At 33.1% G+C, this 19,388-nt stretch overlaps 1 protein-coding gene across 5 annotated transcripts in view; it reads left to right on the plus strand.

The window, feature by feature from the left end:
• Nucleotides 1-19,388, plus strand: part of Cdh18 (cadherin 18) — a 467,108-nt gene that overhangs the window by 331,808 nt on the left and 115,912 nt on the right. For all 5 annotated transcript variants that reach the window (XM_074077698.1, XM_074077700.1, XM_074077701.1 and 2 more), the window contains one exon: nucleotides 13,475-13,642. In XM_074077698.1, coding sequence (XP_073933799.1) covers nucleotides 13,475-13,642 — 168 coding nt within the window. The remainder of the gene's footprint in view (nucleotides 1-13,474; nucleotides 13,643-19,388) is intronic.

The raw sequence follows: 19,388 nt of genomic DNA on the forward strand, positions 1-19,388 counted from the left end.
ATTCTCCTTTATGCCTCCTCCCCTGTTTCTGGAATATTTTCATCAGGTCTCATTTTTCTATTTTCATACATGAGTACATAATATTTCTACCATATTCACCTCCTATACCCTTTCCTTATATCATTCCCGCACACACTACCACTGGTACCTACTTCCAGACAGGACCTGTTTTATATTCTTTCTCCCTGTTTTTGAAAAAAAAGACAACCATAAAGAGAATAACCATACAGAGAATTTAACTGTGATATTTCCATGTAAATATGTATTATAACCCAAATTTGTTCATCTTTTCTATTTTTCTTCTTTCTATCTTAGTCCCTTTCTTATAGTGATTACAATAGGTTTCAAAATTCTACATTCATTCCTGTTTAGAGAGTACATCAACTCTATTCACCTTCTTAACGTCCTTCTTTAATGTTCCCCTTATTGTGACCTGTTTTTCATAATATTGCAGTATTTGTATTAGGCTTATATTTCACATATGAGAGAAAACTTGTGGCCCTTGGCTTTCTGAGTCTGACTAAGTTCACTTAAGATGATGTTCTCCAGTTTCACCCACCTCCCTTCAAATGACAAAATTTCATTCTTCTTTATGGTTAAATGAAATTATATTGCAGATAAATACCACATATTCTTAATCCATTAATCAAGGTTTGAATTCTTTTGATCCCATGATTTGGGGACAGATATTTAAACTGTAACATTGTCCCTAAGAAAGTAGGTAGAAAAAATATGTGAGATGTGTTCCCAATGGAAGCATCGGATTCCATCCATACACAGAACATGTGAATTATACTTCTTTTCACCTAGTTAAAAATAAAATGCTTCATCATGAGTTTTAATAGTAGTAAGAAGAAAAACATAGATGAGGAAAATTTCTACTTTCCTACTAAAGCATAAAAATGTCTCCTTGTACAAACATAATTAGTAATCCCATGACTAAGAGCTCAAAACAAAATTTGTTTTTCTTTTAAATCTAGATCTCATTTAATCTTATACATTTGCTTTAAAAAATGAAGTATAAATACAAATCCCACATTTAATCCATTGTCCACTCAAACTTAAATGAGCTAAATATAGCTGTACAGTGAACTACATATTTTCAGCTAAAGACAGTAACAATGACTGCCAGGTAATAAAGTCTAGTCAATTTTGCTTTCCACATGGGCCTCAGCACCAGAACTCTTTGTAGTTTCAGTCACTTTGGAAAGACAATATTGAAATTCTAAAAAGGATTTTAAGCAGTGTGCACATAATATCAATTATCCTGTTAATACTTTCTGCTGAAACTAAATTCATACATATTTTAGGTTGTTCATCTCAGGTCTTCTTTGTGTGGATATGCTGCTACTCCATACATTTTTGCAAAGGCTCAGACAAGGAAAGTACTTTCTAATCACACTCTTCCATTTCAATCACTATGAACTCTGAAGTTTTGCTTTTGTTTGCTGCTTAATAAAATATATTTTTAATATTACCTAGTGCCAGATTCACATGACCTCTTCCTGTCCATTGAATACTGCCATCATAACATTCTAATCTCACAAATTCTGTCTTACATGTCTCTATTCATCCCACATTCTATACAGAACAGAATCATATTCAGCATATGTTGAACAGGTGATGATGAATGAAGAAAGTGAATTTTAGAAATTCCATTGCTGATAAACATGCATAGATAAACATGTGTTTCAATGAAGATAAAACTTTGCGAAAGCTACACTAACTTTATATAACCAGCAGGGAAATTCAGGACATGAAGTGAACATAACTGTGACTAGCGACTGAATAGCTAATGTAAAGACTCTTCCAGGTTCCTGAGTTCCCACAACTGGACATTGGAGGGTAGAGTTACTATGGCTGAGATGTTTAATGTCTTCACTTTAGGAAAGTGCTAATGTAACTTTTGAATATACCAACATGTCTTTGAATTCATATTATTCTAAATTACTAGATGCTAGCTTTGCCTTAAACTATAGACAATATGTTGTTAATTCTAAGTGGATTACTCCAATTTGTGTATTAATGAAAATCATTGGAAAACCTTATAACCAATACATCTGCCTGTAATCTACTCTCCTGAATTTTAATGCAGTAGGGCTAGGATGGGGTCCATTAATTTAATGATAAAGGGGAACTTATGATAGCTAATCTTGATTGTTAAATGACTGGATGGAGAAACACCCAAGAGAATAATAAAGCACACCTCTGGGTGTGTCTGAGAAAGAAATTCTTAGAAGATTAATTAATGGGGGAAGATATGTCATGAATGTGGGTAACACCATCCTATAGACTGCAGACCCAAATGGAATAAAATGGAATGGAGAAAGTCCACATGGGTAGGGCAGGCATTCTCTCTCTCTCTCTCTCTCTCTCTCTGAGGAGTTTTCCATAATGGTTGCACTAATTTGTATATCCACCATCAGTGTACCAGGATTCCTTTTTCCCCTAAGAGCTAAAAGGAATCTTTCCTCCTTTCAATGTTTCTCAAGGGTATTTGACATTGTGACAAAAATCTAACACAAAATTTCACTTGATTTTTAATTTGTGTTTTTTAAAATTAGAATTGTTTTAATTAATATATAAAAACATAAAAATTGCAAATATTGAATAGGTGCAATGTGCTATTTAAATACATGTATATATTGTGCAATTGTTAAATCAATTTGAATATGTGCATCTCCTCAAGCATACAGTTTTTTCAGGGTGAAATAGTCAAAGTCCTTCCTCCTAGATTACTGAAATATACAATACATGGATTGTTTATAGTCATCCTAGTATGCACTGGCACATCACAATGTCTCCTTCTATTTAACTTTAATTTATAAAATTTGATCATTATTTCCTCCCTCCTGCCTGCACTCTTCACGTCCCAGCCTCTGGTAGCCACTATTCTACTCTCAATTTACCTGTTTCAGATTCTAAAAACGAGTGAGATCATGCAGTACTTACATTACTCTGTCCGCTCATTTCACTAATCAGAACATCTCCATTTCCATCCATAAGGTCTCACATTGAGAGCGTTTCATATTCAGTGAGTGATTAATATTCCATTGCATGTATGTAGTACATTGTCTTTATCCATTTATCAGTTAATGCACACTTCAGTTCTTTCTATGCCTTGAGTACTTATTAGTAATTTTGCAATGAAAATAAAAGTGCACCTGGCTCTTTAATATATTGATTTTGTTTTCTTTGTGTAGAGACCTAGCAGTAGTACTGTTGGATCATATGGTTAATTCTATTTTTATTTCTTTGAAGATACACTAACGATCTCCATAAGGACTTTACTAATTTATATTACCACAGTAAACAGGTGTTTCTTTCTATATCCTCACCAACATTTGTTATCATTTGTTTTGATAATTGCCATTTTTATTGGGGTAATGTACTATGTCATTATAGTTTTTATTTGCATTTTCTTCATGATTAGTGGGGATTAGAATTTTTTCATTTATCTTTTGGCTATTTATATGTCCTTTTGAGAGACATCTATTTAGATCTAGTCCCCATTTCCTTTTAAATGAGTCATTCATTTTTTGTTTCTTTTGCAAATGAGAAGTTTTACTTCCTTATTTATTCTGGATATTAACTTCTTCCCTTGCCAGATATATAGTTTGTAAATATTTTTTCTACCCTGTTGGTTGGCTCTTCACTCAGTTGTTTCCTTTTTTGTGCAGTTTTGTAGTATAATCATGCTGTTTTTGCTTTTGTTTCCTCTCTGATTGGAGTCTTTCCTAAAGAATGGATTTCCTAATCCAATATTCTAAAATATTTTCTGAATATTTTTCTAGTAACTTCAAAGTTTCAGTTTTTAGTTTGAAGTGTTTAATCTACTCTGAGCTGATTTTTTTGTTGTTTCTTTGCAGAGCTATGGACCAAACCTAGGACATTGTGCATGTTAGGCAAGTGTTCAACTGATGTACTATACCCTCTAGTTTTTATTTTGAGTTGATTTTTGTACCCAATGGGAGATATGGATCTATTTTCATTTTTCTGCATGAGGATACCCAGTTTTCCCCTCATTATGGAAAAGATTACCCTTTCTCCAATGCATTTTTCTAGCAACTTTATTACAGATCAGTTGACTCTAGATATGTGGATTTATTTCTGTTCTCTATATTCTGTATCATTCATCTATACATCTGTTGTTAAGTCAATACTGTAATATATTATTTACTAGAGCTTAGTAATATAATTTGAAGTCAAACAGTGTGATGCCTCCTACTTTGTTCTTTCTGCCCAAGATGCCTTTATCAATTCAGGTTTGTTTGTATTTTGGATGGTTTATATGTATATTTGTAGTTCCAAATAAATTTTAGGATTGCTTCCTAGTTCATTGAAAAATGTCACTGGTATTTTGTAGGGATTCCATTAAAATTTTAGATCACATTGTATTGTATGGTCATTTTAACAATAACAATTTTTCCAATCCATAAACACAGGATTGCTTTACATTTTTGTATCATCTATAATTTATTTCATCAATACTGTAAGTTTTCATTGTAGAAACTTCTGCAAATATTTGATTCAATTTATTTATAGATATTTTATTTTTATTTTGTAGCTACTTTAAAGGGGATTGCTTTATTGATTGTTATTTCAAATCATTTGGTATTTGCATAACAATGCTTCTGAGTTTTACATGTTGATTTTTTGTCCCATAATTTCACTGCATTTGTTTATTAATTCTAACAAATCCTATGTTATTTAGTTAATAACTTGGCTCATGCATTCTTTCAGAGAAACTCTGGGAGTCTAAAACATTGTCTAAAACATAATAGACATCATGGTAATGATTGAATAACTGAGCAAAAGAAGAAGGAAAATAAGCAATTCAGCAAAAGAAAAGAGTACACGTCTAGCTGAAGAACAAAAGGAAACTTACCAGTTCCTCTCATGAATGTATTTATGTAGCTAAGAAGTTTCTGTAGGAATTTAGGCATGAATATTTATTTATTCTTGTCTATTAGGAATTTTTACTTTGCAGTCTTCTTTTGTATTAACTAATGAACAAAATTTGCACTTTATTTTCCTCTTGGATTATTATTTAGTGGTTAAAGTGCAAGAAAATACTTTGGAGAATGTCTACTGTGTAAATATCATTACTCAAGGAACATAAACATATAGTAAACCAATGAGTGGGGCTCAATAAGTAATGTTTTTAATTACAGATGAATTTCCAGTACCATGAACTTTCATTCAGCAGAGAATACTTCCCAGTCACAAGCCCCTACATATCAAAGTGATAGGGAAATAGTAGTCAGAAAATAATTTGCAGGTGGCAATCATTTGCCTGGAATGTAATAAGAAACAAAACAAAATGATACAGAGGTAATCACATCCTGTTGATTTAACCCAGCAACACAGGATAATAAAAGGAAACAGTTCTGTTAAAAATGTTGCAGTAAACATTGTTAGTAAAGTATCTTTGACAAACACTCGGAATTGAACCTAGTCATTTCTCTAGCATATATTCAAAATAGGAGAATTTCCTTTATTTTAAAATAAATGTGCAATTTGATGATTTATGTTAATTATGGAGCTTCTCTGTATTCTTTTCTTTAAAATTTTACTAAACATAAAGGCCACATGGTGTGCCCTTATTGTTTGTTTCAAAAAAACTCCAGTAAGTTATATTGTAATTACTGGGTATAAGGATATAGGGACACATGCCAAAAACAGCCAATGAACCAAGCAAAACATTGTTTCTTACTTGGACTATATAAATACAGTGTTTAGTGTTTTATTCAGACATTTTGTTCCTGTGACAAAATGCCTAACAGAAACAATTTAAAGGAGGAGTGTTTTATTTTAACTCACAGTTTCTGATGTTTCAGTCTGTGGTCTGCTGGATCTATTGCTTTGGGCCTGAGCCAAGGCAGACCATCAAGGCTGGGCCATGATCCATGATATAGCCAGTGGAAGTGGATCACTTCCTCCAAATTGGCCCCACCTTCTATAGTTCTATCACCCTCAAATAGTACATTAAACTTTGAATCCACTAATGCATTAAAGCACTGATTAGATTAGAAGCCCCATGAGCCAGTCTTCTCTGATAATACCTTTACAGACATATCCATAGTTGTTCCTTACTAATCTTCTAGGTGTTTCTATATCCAGTCAACTTGAGGATTACTATTAATGAATACATATTGTTTATCTGTATATTGTACATATGCTTAGGTGTCACAGTCCTGGAAAATATACATTATCCCTTTATATTGTATGTGTGCATTTGTATCCTCATATACATATTTATTGACATGACAAGATTAAGACAAAATGTCAAGAAATGTATGTACATATAGTGGCAAATTCTGCCTAACTGTAGTCTTGTTACACTTAAAGTGAAATCAAATGAATGAGTGTGTGTGTGTGTGTCTCCAAAATTCATATAATAAATTCATTTTCTCCAATGTATGGTGTTTGGAGATGAGTTCTTTTAGAGATAATTAAAGTTTGGTTATTAGGGTACGAAGACTTCATGGTGATAATAACAACCTCATAAGAAGAGAAAGGGAGAGACACCCTCTCCCCAAAAGCTTGCAAAGAAGAAGAGCCATGTAAGGGTACTGTGCAAAAGCAGATCTCTGCAAAACTAGAAATTAGAGGCCTCCACAAGAACCAACCCAGAGTCTCACTGATCTCACTCATCCTTGCCTCCAGAGTGTTGAAAGATAAATTTCTGTTGTTTAATCCAATTTTCATATGGAATCTTCTATGCTAGCCGAAGCAGACAAATACTATAATAAAGTATAGATATATGTGTTCCAGACTGCCTCAAAATTACTAATTAGAATCTCTGGATGTTGATAGAAACAACTGGCTCTGTAAGGAGATCTCAAATTAATGTTTAAGCACAGTCAGGTTTGACAATCACAATATTCTAAATCATAGGGTGACTGAAAAACTGTAATGAAAGAGATCTGTACAATAATTAAACCAGGGCAAGCATAATCTGAACATGTCATGAGAAGACCAGTGCACAAGTGAATTTTGCCTATTTAGTTTCATATTTAAACATTTCTATTAAAATCATTCTTAGTGTTTCCATCATTAACAAATGTATCATTGTGAATAAAAGTGTATGGAAAATCAATAAGCATGTAGGGATGTGAGAACATGTGTACTTATTCATAATATGTGTTTTCATCTATGAATAATGCAAATTTTTCCTCTAAGTATTAAGAATTGAAAGTTCTTGAATTACTGTTAAATTTGATATTTTTCTTGAATATTTACGTATGTGTAATTTCACCAACATGAATAAAAGATTGGTTGTTTGTCCTTGATAGCAAAATTACTCACTCAATACATGGGAAGACTGAGAAGAGCTCATGGAAACTCTGACTATTTAGAGCATATCTAAAAATGCCCTAGAGTGGGAAGAGGGTCAAGGACCATGAAGAGTCACAAGAGTGGTATGATCTTGACTAACAGATCAAATTTGTATCATTTTGACCCATCTGCTTCCAGTAATCATGTAGTAAACTTCAGTTAAAATTTGAAATAAGAAAGTATATCATAATTTTAAAGTTAATAGCCAATTTAGATAGAATATATGGTTGATACAAATTTACTTGAAAATAATTCACTCATTAGTAAGTACCACATGAAATTCACAGCAAAAAATTCTACCCTCTGAACTAAGAATGGCATCCTATAAAGTAAAATGCATCTCTTCTGCTGAAAAAAAGCATATCCTGTTTTAGAAATTTTCTGTGCAGCAAACTAAGAACAAACATGGAATTTTTTTGATTGGACAAAGAATACCTACAAAGAACTTGAAGCTAACATCATACTAATGGTGAGACCACAACAGTGTTCCTGCTAAGATTAGGAAAAGGACATGGATGTTACTTCTCATTACTTCTTTTAGCAATTCACTGGAAATTCAAGTTAATACAATATGACAAGAAAAGAAATAAAATATATAAATATTGGAAAGGAAGCAATAAAGCTGTCTTTATTCCCATAGAAAATGATGATACAAAACATCTAAAAGAATGAGCTAAATATCTACTAGAATAAGTAAAATATTTTAACAATGTTGCAGGATAGAAAGTTCATGTACAAAAGTCAATCAATTCCCTATACATCAACAATAAACAAATGAGGTGTAAACCATAAAATGTAATACTAATTACATTAGCTCCCACCAAAGAGAAATACTATGATTTAAACCTAACAAAACATGTTGATTACACACACATAAACACACACACGTACACACACACACACATGCACACACATACAAATATGGAAAAAAATAAAGCTCCTGAAGAAATCAAAACACTATGTAAATGGAGATATATTCCATGTTCAGTAATAGAAAAGATAACTATTGCTAAATTATCAGTTCTTTTCAACTTGATCCAAATCCAATTCAACACCAATTAGAACTCCAGAAGTTATTTTGTAGCCATTGATAAGCTGATTCTGTTTTATATGTAGAGACAAAACACCCAGAATATCTAATACAATACTAGGAGAAGAAAATGTTGGAGGACCAAATCTATTTAACTTTAAAACTTACTCTAAACTTACCGTAAACAAAATAGTGTGGTATTGGTGAAGGAATAAACTATTCGATCCATGAAATATACTACAGAGCCTAGGAAGATCATACAATATAGTCAATTGATTTTGATGAAGAATCAAAGCTAACACAATAGGCAAAAGATGTATTTTCTTTAACAAATGGTATTGACCATAGTGCTAATACACTGCTATCCAAAGAATACAATGAACTGCACATTCAGAGATTACCTCCCCTAATAACTTAGAACTAGTCCTTATACATTTCACAAACATTAACTTTAAGTGAAACATCATCTTCCATGCAAAAGTAGTATAAACTTAAAAGAGACCATGGGGAAATGAGAGGTGTTTGTGGGTATGGTTGTGACTGTATGGATAAAAATATCAAAGGCAAGATGAAAAAAATAATTCATACTCTAGGCTTCATTAAAAGATTTTAAAAGTCTTCTTTTTGAATGGCATTGTCCAGAGTATATCAAATCAACTAAGACATTGAAAGAAATTATTTGTAAAAGGTATTTCTGATAAAGGACTGTATAATGGTTAATTTCTTGCAACTTAACTGTGTTGTGGATTCCCTGGATATCTAACTAAACATGATTTCTGGATGTGTCTTTGAGGGAAAGTTTCCAGATAAAAACCAGCATTTAAATTAGTAGAATCAATAAATCAGATTGCCCTTCTCCAATATAAATAAACTTCATCCAGACTTTTGAGGGCCTGAAGAGTAAAGATGGAGGAAGGGAGAATTTCCCATTCTTTTGCCTGATTGCTTGAGCTAGGACATTGGTTTTCTACTGCAGTCAAACTGGAATGTCCTTAATCAACTTCTCTGAACCTCAGACATTCAAAATTAGACTAAATCATGCCCAACTTTCCTGGGTCTCCAGCTCACTAATAGCTAATTGGGGGATTTCTTACCCTCTATAATTATGTGAGATATTTTCTCCTAATGAATATTTATCATATGTCTCTGTTTCTCTGGAGAACCCTAATTAATACATAATTTTTAATCTAAAAAATACAAAACTAAAAACTCTGCAAAAATAGGAAAATAGACAACCCTATTTAAAAAGATGGACAAAAGATCTGAACAGATACCTCACCAAACAAGATATTCTGATGGGATGTTAGGATATGAAATATATTAACATCCTGTGTAAATTGGGAAATCCAAATAAAAAAAACTTAGATGCCACCACACACTAATAGAATAGCCAAAATTGATTATTTCCAATATCAAATTCTGATCCAATGTGTAACAACAGGATATTCATCATTGGTAGGAATGCAAAATTATACAACTACATTAGAAAATAGTTTGGCAGTTTCTAACAAAACTATACATAATATAGCAATCACTTTTATTGACCTTATAAGGCAAAAATTTTATGTCCATACATAAACCCATGCATAGATGTTTATAGCAAGTTTTACCTATAATTACAAAAATTTAGAAGCAACCAAGATATCCTTCAGTAAGTGACTGCATGCACAATGGCAGTTATATCCAGATAATGTAATATTACTCAGCACTAAAACGAAAGGCTCTCAAAGATATGAAAAGACATGCAGGAAGTATAATACTAGTAAATGAAAGAAGGCAATCTAAGAGGTTTACCCATCCACTACTGCAGATTCCAATTATATGACAATCTAGAAGAGGCGAAACTGTGAAGACAAGAAAAAGATTAGTAGTTGCCAGGAATTATGGGGAAGGGAATATGAATAGGTAGAGAAAAGAATGTTTTTAGGGCAGTGAATCTTTTCTTATATGATATTATATGTAAATGCACATCATTATACATTTGTCAGAACTCTTAGAATACACAACACAAAAAGTGAATCTTAACATGAACTCTGGAATTTAAGTGATAACAGTGTGTCAGTATAGGGTTATCTGTTTTAACAAGTGGATCACTGAGGGAATGCAAGAACTCTCTGTATTTTCCATCTCAATTTTGCTATGGATGGACTTAAATCTGCCCTAACAATAAAATATATTCTTTAAAACTTTTAAGTTTTATTTTTGATTTATCATACATCATTACTAGCACAAAATAATTTCATTATGATACTTCCATACATGTGTACAGTGTACCTTGAACAAGTTCACCCTCCATTATATTCCCATTTCGCCTCCCCCTTCCTCCCTCTCTCAAACAGCTTCTGGTGAGTTTCATTATGTTGTCTTTGTATGTCAAAATATGATCTATTTAAAGGAATGCTCTTTATACAACAATGAATATAGAATTTTTAAACTGGCTGAAAGCACCATAATAAAGGAGCTAATGTAAAAAGAAGAAAAATAGAGAGTGTGAACCAAATTGGGCTATAATACATATATACCTGGAAGTGTCACAAGGAAACTCCCTGTGTAGCTCTTAAACAACAAAAAATGTCATGTATTTCTTCTTATTTTCTTTTGCAAAATCTGAAAACAGGAAGGTGGAATAGTTCCTGCCTAGGGGGGTTGGTACCAGTGGATAGCAGGGGGTGGGGGAGGAAGGTGGGGAAATGGTGAAGAAAGATGAATATGGTGAAAATACTGTGTATACATGTATGTAAATGGAAAAATGAGACCTGTTGAAACTATGCCAGGAATGGGGGAGGGGGAGATAAAGGAGAATGGTGGAGGGAGTGAATTCAAGTATGACATATTTGGCATATTGTAAGAACTTTCATAAATGCCACAATGTACCCATACCCAACACAATATAAAAAGAAGGAAAAAAGTTGTGTTCTAGGTAACCCCACTTTCATGCATCTAGAAGATTAGCCTACGCTAGGATTGTGTTTCTGGGAAAATGTGACTGCCACACTTCCAAACCTCCATGTGTCACTAAAGGAAGTCACTGCTAAGCACATGCAACTGGGCTCTCTTCAAGAAATGTATGTTTAAATTAGTTCTGAGACAAAGGCTTATGAGACTATATGTCAATTGTGGATAACATCTTTTCATTCCATGAGCAAATCTGGCAGTCAAAATTCTTCACATTTGTTGAAGAAATAACTATAGTATAAAAGAAAGGACATTATGGCATTTTATTGAAATAATTGAAGTCTGTAATATAAAGGAGGGGATTTCATGATTTCCTTCTCCAATCCTCTTAACTAATATTCAAATTATATTTTTTATAAAATATACATATCAGCACTTGTAGTAATTGGTTTTATCCTTATTTTTGTTTTGCAAAATATTCATTTAATGATTTTATTACAAAGATTATCTTTGAAAATTCTCATACTTCCAGTGGCAATTCCCATGTATAATAAATATATTCTCCTCAGGAAGGCAATTTTAACATTTGCAAATAATACAAATATACAATTATACATCCCTTTTATAAAATATTTCTATATATCCTTTTCTTGTTTATTTCTACCTCAATTCAGTTCCTACTTAAGTAATTATCATATGTGATAGAACATTGTTCTTTTTAATAAGGATGCTTGAGGCTTTTTTCATGTGCATGAAGCACATGAATCATTTATTATCACATTATTACAATTTATTTTGATGAGAATAATTTGCCTTTCAGTTTAGCTTCAGGAAATTTTTCCTGAACTACCTCAATTACATGTTCACAATGTTTGAAATTTGTTGAATCTTTTTCCTTGTACTTGAGGCTCTCCTCTCAAAGTCATCATTACACATCCAATCAATTCAGTTAAAAAAGAAAAGAGTAAAAAGTGACTTAGTGTCCTATACCAAATTAACTGATTGGGTAATCTTATCCACTATCAAGCACTTAATTTTTATCTTGAATATACAGCTTAATATTCTCTTATATCAAGTTATTCTCTATAAATATTTTGATAAATTTTAGTTAGCGATTAGTTGATAACTTCTTATGAATTGCAATAATAGAATAACAAATTGCTTATTAGTTTTGTTGAAGTAGTTAGTATATGGTAAAAGGTGACATGATCCCAATATGTTTAAGGCTTGGAATGAAGTCCATTGTTTGAAAGAGTTAAAATTCACACTATATATCTATTTTCACATATACATAAATATAATTATATAGACATGAATCTATGTGTCTATAAAATATTTTATCTACATGAAGATGTTTAAATTTTTATGATGTAGTTAATAAGATATAACTAAACATATGCTCTGGAAAATGTACTTTTAGTTAAATTTAAGATTCTATTGACAAAGCTGTCTCATATATGAGAGCAGACTGTTTGTGTATGAATAATCACAAATGGATATATTATATTTTCATCTTATTCAGTCCACGAATTCATCATGGAAAATTGGTTAGATGTCTTCATGTCACTGTAAGGTACAAGACGTAATTTTTACACATGATTTCTTGAACCAATCTAATAACTTTATATTGTTTACATATAAAGATCTATTTCTTGTTAAAGCAGTTTTCTGACTAAAAATGTACATTTTCTGCCACACATATATTAAAATGCCTCCTGCCTTCAATCTCTGTGTTTTAGTATCTACCCTCCTCTAATATTTTCCATCAACAAATTTTAACCAGCTTATGAAGAAGATATAACATTTCTCTGCAAAAAAGGAAAGTAACCTCTGTTCAAATCAATATGGCAATCTTAAGTAACACTTTCAAAGAGAGAGAGTTGTGAAATAATGAACACACCAGAGCCTGAACTAAGATCAGGCAGAGAGTTACCTTTAGGGAGCCATCTTACTCAAGAAAGGTAGATAGATGTCTGAATTTGCCAGCAAAAGAATGGTTTAGGATGTGTTTGTAAATAAATGTTTCAAAATGAGGCAGTTTTAGTGCATTTTAAGGTATTGTTTTTCACAGAAATATGGTGCTTTCTCAAAAGTACAGTATTTAAAAAGAAATTTCTTAAAACAGAATGTATGCATATATATGCTGTCTAAATTACTTCTTATTTAATGTAAAACTCATATTGATACTTTTAACCACATTTATTACAGGAGTTATTAGGACTGCCTTACATAACATGGACAGAGAAGCCAGAGAACACTACTCGGTGGTCATTCAAGCCAAAGACATGGCTGGGCAAGTTGGAGGTCTTTCAGGATCTACAACAGTTAACATCACCCTGACTGATGTCAATGACAACCCACCACGGTTTCCTCAGAGTATGTACCTGTTTTCTGTGTTGTGAATTTGTCACTATGCACTTGTGCAAAACAAAATGAACTATTTGAATATACAATGCTACATTTTCTCAAGTGGTAATATTTTATTTTTATTTAAGTTTTGAATGTCTTCCTTGGTTCACTTTTTCTCTTTTTTGTTATTCATTTATTCACATGTGCATTCATTGTTTGGGTCATTTCTCCTTCCTGCCCCCACCCCCATCCTCTCCTCCCCTTCCTTTTCTTTTCAAGGCTAAGAAAACCACGTGAGCTCTAATCTCCTGAACCTGAGACATAACTGGATTTCTTTTGATGTCAGTGAAATATTTAAAATTATGTCATGGTACTGAATGTGGTGTATTAATAAAACATTCATGGAGATGCTTACAGTACAATTTGATATGAACTTTCTATTTATGCAATCTTATTCCATATGTGCATTCTCCGACTGAACATTTTAAAAACCCTTCATGCCAGGAATGGATGCTGCATACATATATACACACACATATATCATTTAACATTAAGTTGAAACTAATTTAATGAAATGAGAACACAGAATAGAATGCAACCCTAGAAAACAGATCATAACTCAAAAGGTAAGTTGGGGAGGCAGGGAAGATATTATTTCCATGTATTTTGAAGGAATGGTAGTGATGATATCCTCAGAGCATAAATAATGGGACTACAATATATTTGATGATATATGTGAGTGTTTCTAATATGGAAGATTCTGCATATGGACTTTCAGAATAACTTTCAATTATCTCAAAAGTCCTATAAGGGCATTGGCACAGATGTCCACCTTCCAATGAATATTTAAATATTGTGACTAAGGACATACCATGTTATATCAAAAAAGGCTCTTCAACAAGTCAGATGAATTCCTTTACCAGAACTGTAGTAATACCATTCTCAGTAAAATCCAGCTCTAGCAGTGATGCAATTCTGACTATTCCTAAAAAAAAAAAAAAAATGCTTTGCACAGCCTTATTTCAAGTGGAAAATTTATGCACTATGTGTTTAATATTCCTGCTTTAAGTTTTCTGAAATCTCTTCTACACAATCAGCAGTCTTTTATGTTTCATCTTTGCCTAGCACTTTGTATGCATGTTCCCCTATGCTTATTTCCAAGGTGCATATTTCCTTTACTACTATGAAAGTTTCTAAGTAAGAATGATGTTTGAATTGTTTTTGTAATATTGAGTGCTCAGCCCAGTAACCAGTCCTTGATAGGTATCCTTATCTCAACCAGCAAAACCCCTTGTTCCTTCCTATTATTGCTTATACTCTCTCTACAACAAAATTAGAGATAAGGGCAAAATAGTTTCTGCTGGGTATTGAGGGGGGGAGCGGGAGGGGGTGGAGTGGGTGGTAAGGGAGGGGGTGGGGGCAGGGGGGAGAAATGAACCAATCCTTGTATGCACATATGAATAATAAAAGAAAAATGAAAAAAAAAAATAAAGTAAAATTTCTTATTAAAAAAAAAAAAAAAAAAAAAAAAAAGAATATTTAAGTTCATTGATGTTAAATACTCTGCCAAAAAATCATTGATTAAAAGACCATAATCAAAGATTTACATGTCACATCCATGGTTAAATAAAAACCACTTTGATATATTGATGCTAGAGATATGATTACAGTAGCTGCTTCATGGACTCATTCTGCTGTGAAGAAAGCATGTTTGCAAGAAAAATCATAGTTTGTATGGGTTCACATTGTATTTTTATCATTTTTACATTTACTTACAAGTGTATACATTATTTGGGCCACCTCCCGCCTACCCCACCACCCGCTTCTGGGCAGAACCTGCTTTTCCCTCTTGTTCTCCAATTTTGTTGGAGAGAAAATATATGAGATAATAAGAAAAACATAGGATTTTGCTGGTTTGAGATAAAGATAGCTGTAGAGAGAGATTCCTAGTGTTGTTTCCATGCACATGTGTATTAAAGCCCATATTGGTTCATCTCCACCAGACCTCTTCACTACTTCCTAGTCCCCTTCCCATAGTGGCAACTGCCAGTTTAAGATTACTATATTCACTCCAATACAGTCAGCACACCAATTACATTCAAGTTTTAGGTTTCCTTCCCTTTCCCTATTCATCCTGTGTGCATTCTCCCCTTACACATAACCCATGTCTAACAATAATATTGCATTTGTTTCACATCTATAATCTGCATATGAGGGAAAACGTGATTTTTGCTCTTCTGAGGCTAACTTTGCTTAAGATGATGTTCTCCAGTTCCATCCATTTACTTGTGACCGACAAAATTTCTTTCTTCTATATGGCTGAATAAAATCCCATTGTGCATAAATACCACATTTTTAAAATTTATTCATCAGTAGTGGGGCATCTTGGCTGTTTCCATAACTTGGCTATTGTGAATAGTGCTGCAATAAACATGAATGTTCTGGCACCTTTGTAATAACCTGAGTCTCAATCCTTTGGGTATATCCCTAGGTGTGGTATTGTTGGATCATATGGCAGATCTATGTTTACATTTATAAGAAGCCTCCATATTGCTTTCCAAAGTGGTTGTACTAGCTTACATTCCCACCAGCAGTGTATGAGGGTTCCTTTTTCCCCACATCCTTGCCAACATTTGTTGTTGATGGTGTTCTTGATAGTAGCAACTCTAACAGTCGTGAGGTGGAATTTTCATGTGGTTTTAATTTCCATTTCCATTATGGCCAGGGTTTCATGTGGTTTTTGGCCATTTAGACTTCTTCCTTTGAAAAAGTTCTGTTTAGTTCAGTTTCCTACTTCTTTATTGGTTCATTGATTTTAGGGGAGTTTAGTTTTTGAGCTCCCTGTATATTCTGGTTATCAGTCCCTTGTCTGATATATAGCTAGCAAAGATTTTCTCCGTTTCTGTGGGTAGTCTCTTCAATTTGGAGACCATTTCTTTTGTTATACAGAACTTTTTAAATTTCATGTAGTCTCCTTTGTCCATTTCTCTTAGTTGCTGGGACACTTGAGTTCTACTGAGGATGTCCTTGCCTATACGTTTTCCTCCCAGGTTATTCCTTGCTCTTTCCTGTATTAACGGCAAGGTTTTGGGTCTGCATTTAAGGTCCTAATCCACCTTGAATTGATACTAGTACAGGGTGACAAGCATGATTCTAGTTTCAGTTTTCTGCAGCAGATAACCACTTTTCCCAGCAACATTTGTTGAAGATGCTGTGCTTTCTCCATCGTATATTTTTAGTGCCCTTGTCAAAAATAAGGTGGCATAACTGCATGCACTCATATCCATGTCCTCTATTCTGTTCCACTGGTCTTCATATGTTTTTGTGACAGTACTATGCTGTTTTTATTGCTATGTGTTTGTAGTATAGTTTGAAGTCAGTATTGTGATACTTCTAACATTGCACTTTTAGCTCCATATTGCCTTGGCTGTTCACAGTCTTTGCATTTCCAAATAAACTTTAAAGTAGAGTTTTTTAATCTCTGTGATTAATGTCATTGGGATTTTGATGGGAATTGCATTGAATATTTGCTTTTGATGGAAAAACCATGTTTACTCTGTTGATTCTGCCAATCCATGAGCATGGAAGATCTTTCCACCCTCTGTAGCCTTCTTCAATCTCTTTCTTCAATGGTTCGTAAGTCTCCTTGCGAACCATTTACACCTTTTGTTAATTCCATTCCTAGGTATTTTTTTTTTTCTTGAGGGTATTGTAAATGGAATTGTTTTCCTATATTCTTTCTCAGTTTGTTCATTTTAGTGTATAGAAAGGCAACTGCTTTTTTGTAAGTTGATTTTGTATACTGCTACATTGCTAAAGCTGTTTAAGTTGTCTAGGAGTTTTGAGTTGGATTTTTTGGGTCTTTGAGGTATAGGATCATGTCATCTGCAAATAGGGATAGTTTAACTATTTATTTACCTATTTGTATTCCTTTTACTTCTTTCTGTGTTATTGCTTTTGCTAGGATTTACAGGACTATGTTAAATAGGAAAGGGGAGAATGAGCACCCTTGTCTAATTCCTGATATTAGGGTAAATGGTTTCAGTTTTTCCCCAGTAAGAATAATGTTGGCTGTAGGTTTGTCACATATAGTCTTTATAATGTTAAGGTACATTCCTTCCGTTCCTAGTTTTCCTAGAGCTTCTATCATGAAATGTTGTTTAGTCTTATTGAGGCTTTTTCTGCATCTGTTGAGATGATCAAGTGGTATTTATCATTGCTTCTATTAATGTGATGTATCACATTTATTGATTTGCATATGTTGAAACATCCCTGCATCCCTGGGATGAAGTCAACTTGGTCATGGTGAATGATCTTTCTGATACGTTGTGGAATTTCGTTTGCCATTATTTTATTGAGGATTTTTGTGTTAATGTTCATTAAAAAATTGACCTGTAGTTCACTTTTTTGGATGTGTCTTTTGTTTTGGGATAAGTATAATACTGGCTTCATAGGATGAGTTAGGCAGTGTTTCTTCCCTTTCCATTTCATGGAAATATTTGAGGAGCATTGGCATTAGTTCTTTGAAGGTCTGATAGAATTCAGCAGAGAATTTGTCAAGTCCTGGACTTTTTTTTTTTGGGAGACTATTGCTGCTTCAATTTCATTATGTGTTATAGATCTGTTAATGTGGTTAATATCCTCTTGGTTCATTTTTGGGTGGTCATAAGTATCTAGATATTTGTCCATTTCTTCAAGATTTTCCAATTTATTGTAATATATGTTCTCAAAGTACTCTCTGATGATCCTCTGGATTTTCTTTATTGTGACCTCCCTTTTTTCCTTTCTGATTTAACTAATTTGGGTCTTTTCCTTCTTCATTTTAGTGAGATTTGGCTTGCAAATCTTGTTTATTTTTTCAAAGAACCAGGTGTTTTTTCATTGATTCTTTGTATGGTTTTTGTGGTCTCTATTTTGTTAATTTCAGCCTTTATTTTTATTATTTTTCTCCTGCTTGTTTTGGGTTCTTCTTGGAGTTTGAAATGTAGCAGTAGATTGTTATTTGAGATCTTTATGTCCTTTTAATGTTTGCCCTAATGGCTATAAACTTCCCTCTTAGGACTGCCTTTGCTGTGTCCCATAGTTTCTGGTAGGTGGTATGTTATTTTCATTAACTTCCAGGAGCCTTTTGATTTCCTCTCTTATTTCTTCTATGATCCACTGATCATTGAGTAATGTGTTATTCAGCTTCCAATTATTTGTGTATTTTCTGCTGTTGCTTTTGTTGTTGGGTTTTAGTTTTAATACATTGTGATCAGATGGAATGCAGGGGATATTTCTATTTTCTTATATTTGCTGAGGTTGTTTTGCACCATAAGATATGATCTATTTTGGAGAAAGTTCCATGGACTATTAAGAACAATGTATATTGTGCTATTGTTGGATGAAATATTCTATAGACATTGGTTAGGTCCATTTGTTCTATGATGTCACTTTGTTGTAGGATTTCTTTGTTGATTTTTTGTTTTGATGATCTATCTCTTCATGATAGAGGGGTATTAAGGTCTCTCACTACCACTGTGTTGGAGTTTATATGTGCTTTTAAGTCCTTTAGTGTATGTTTGATGAAATTGGGAGCTTTGACATTCGGTGTGTATATGTTGATAATTGTTATTTCCTTTTGATGAAGTGTTCTTCTTTGTCTCTTTTGACCAATGTAAGTCTACTTTGTCTGACATAAATATTGTTACCCCTGCCTGTTTTGAGGAGCCATTATCTTGGTAAATCTTCTTCTAGCCTTTCACCCTAAGTCAGTGCTTATTTCTGTTGATAA

This window comes from Castor canadensis, chromosome 6 (genome assembly GCF_047511655.1).
Source record: "Castor canadensis chromosome 6, mCasCan1.hap1v2, whole genome shotgun sequence".
NCBI classification, from domain to species: Eukaryota; Metazoa; Chordata; class Mammalia; order Rodentia; family Castoridae; genus Castor; species Castor canadensis.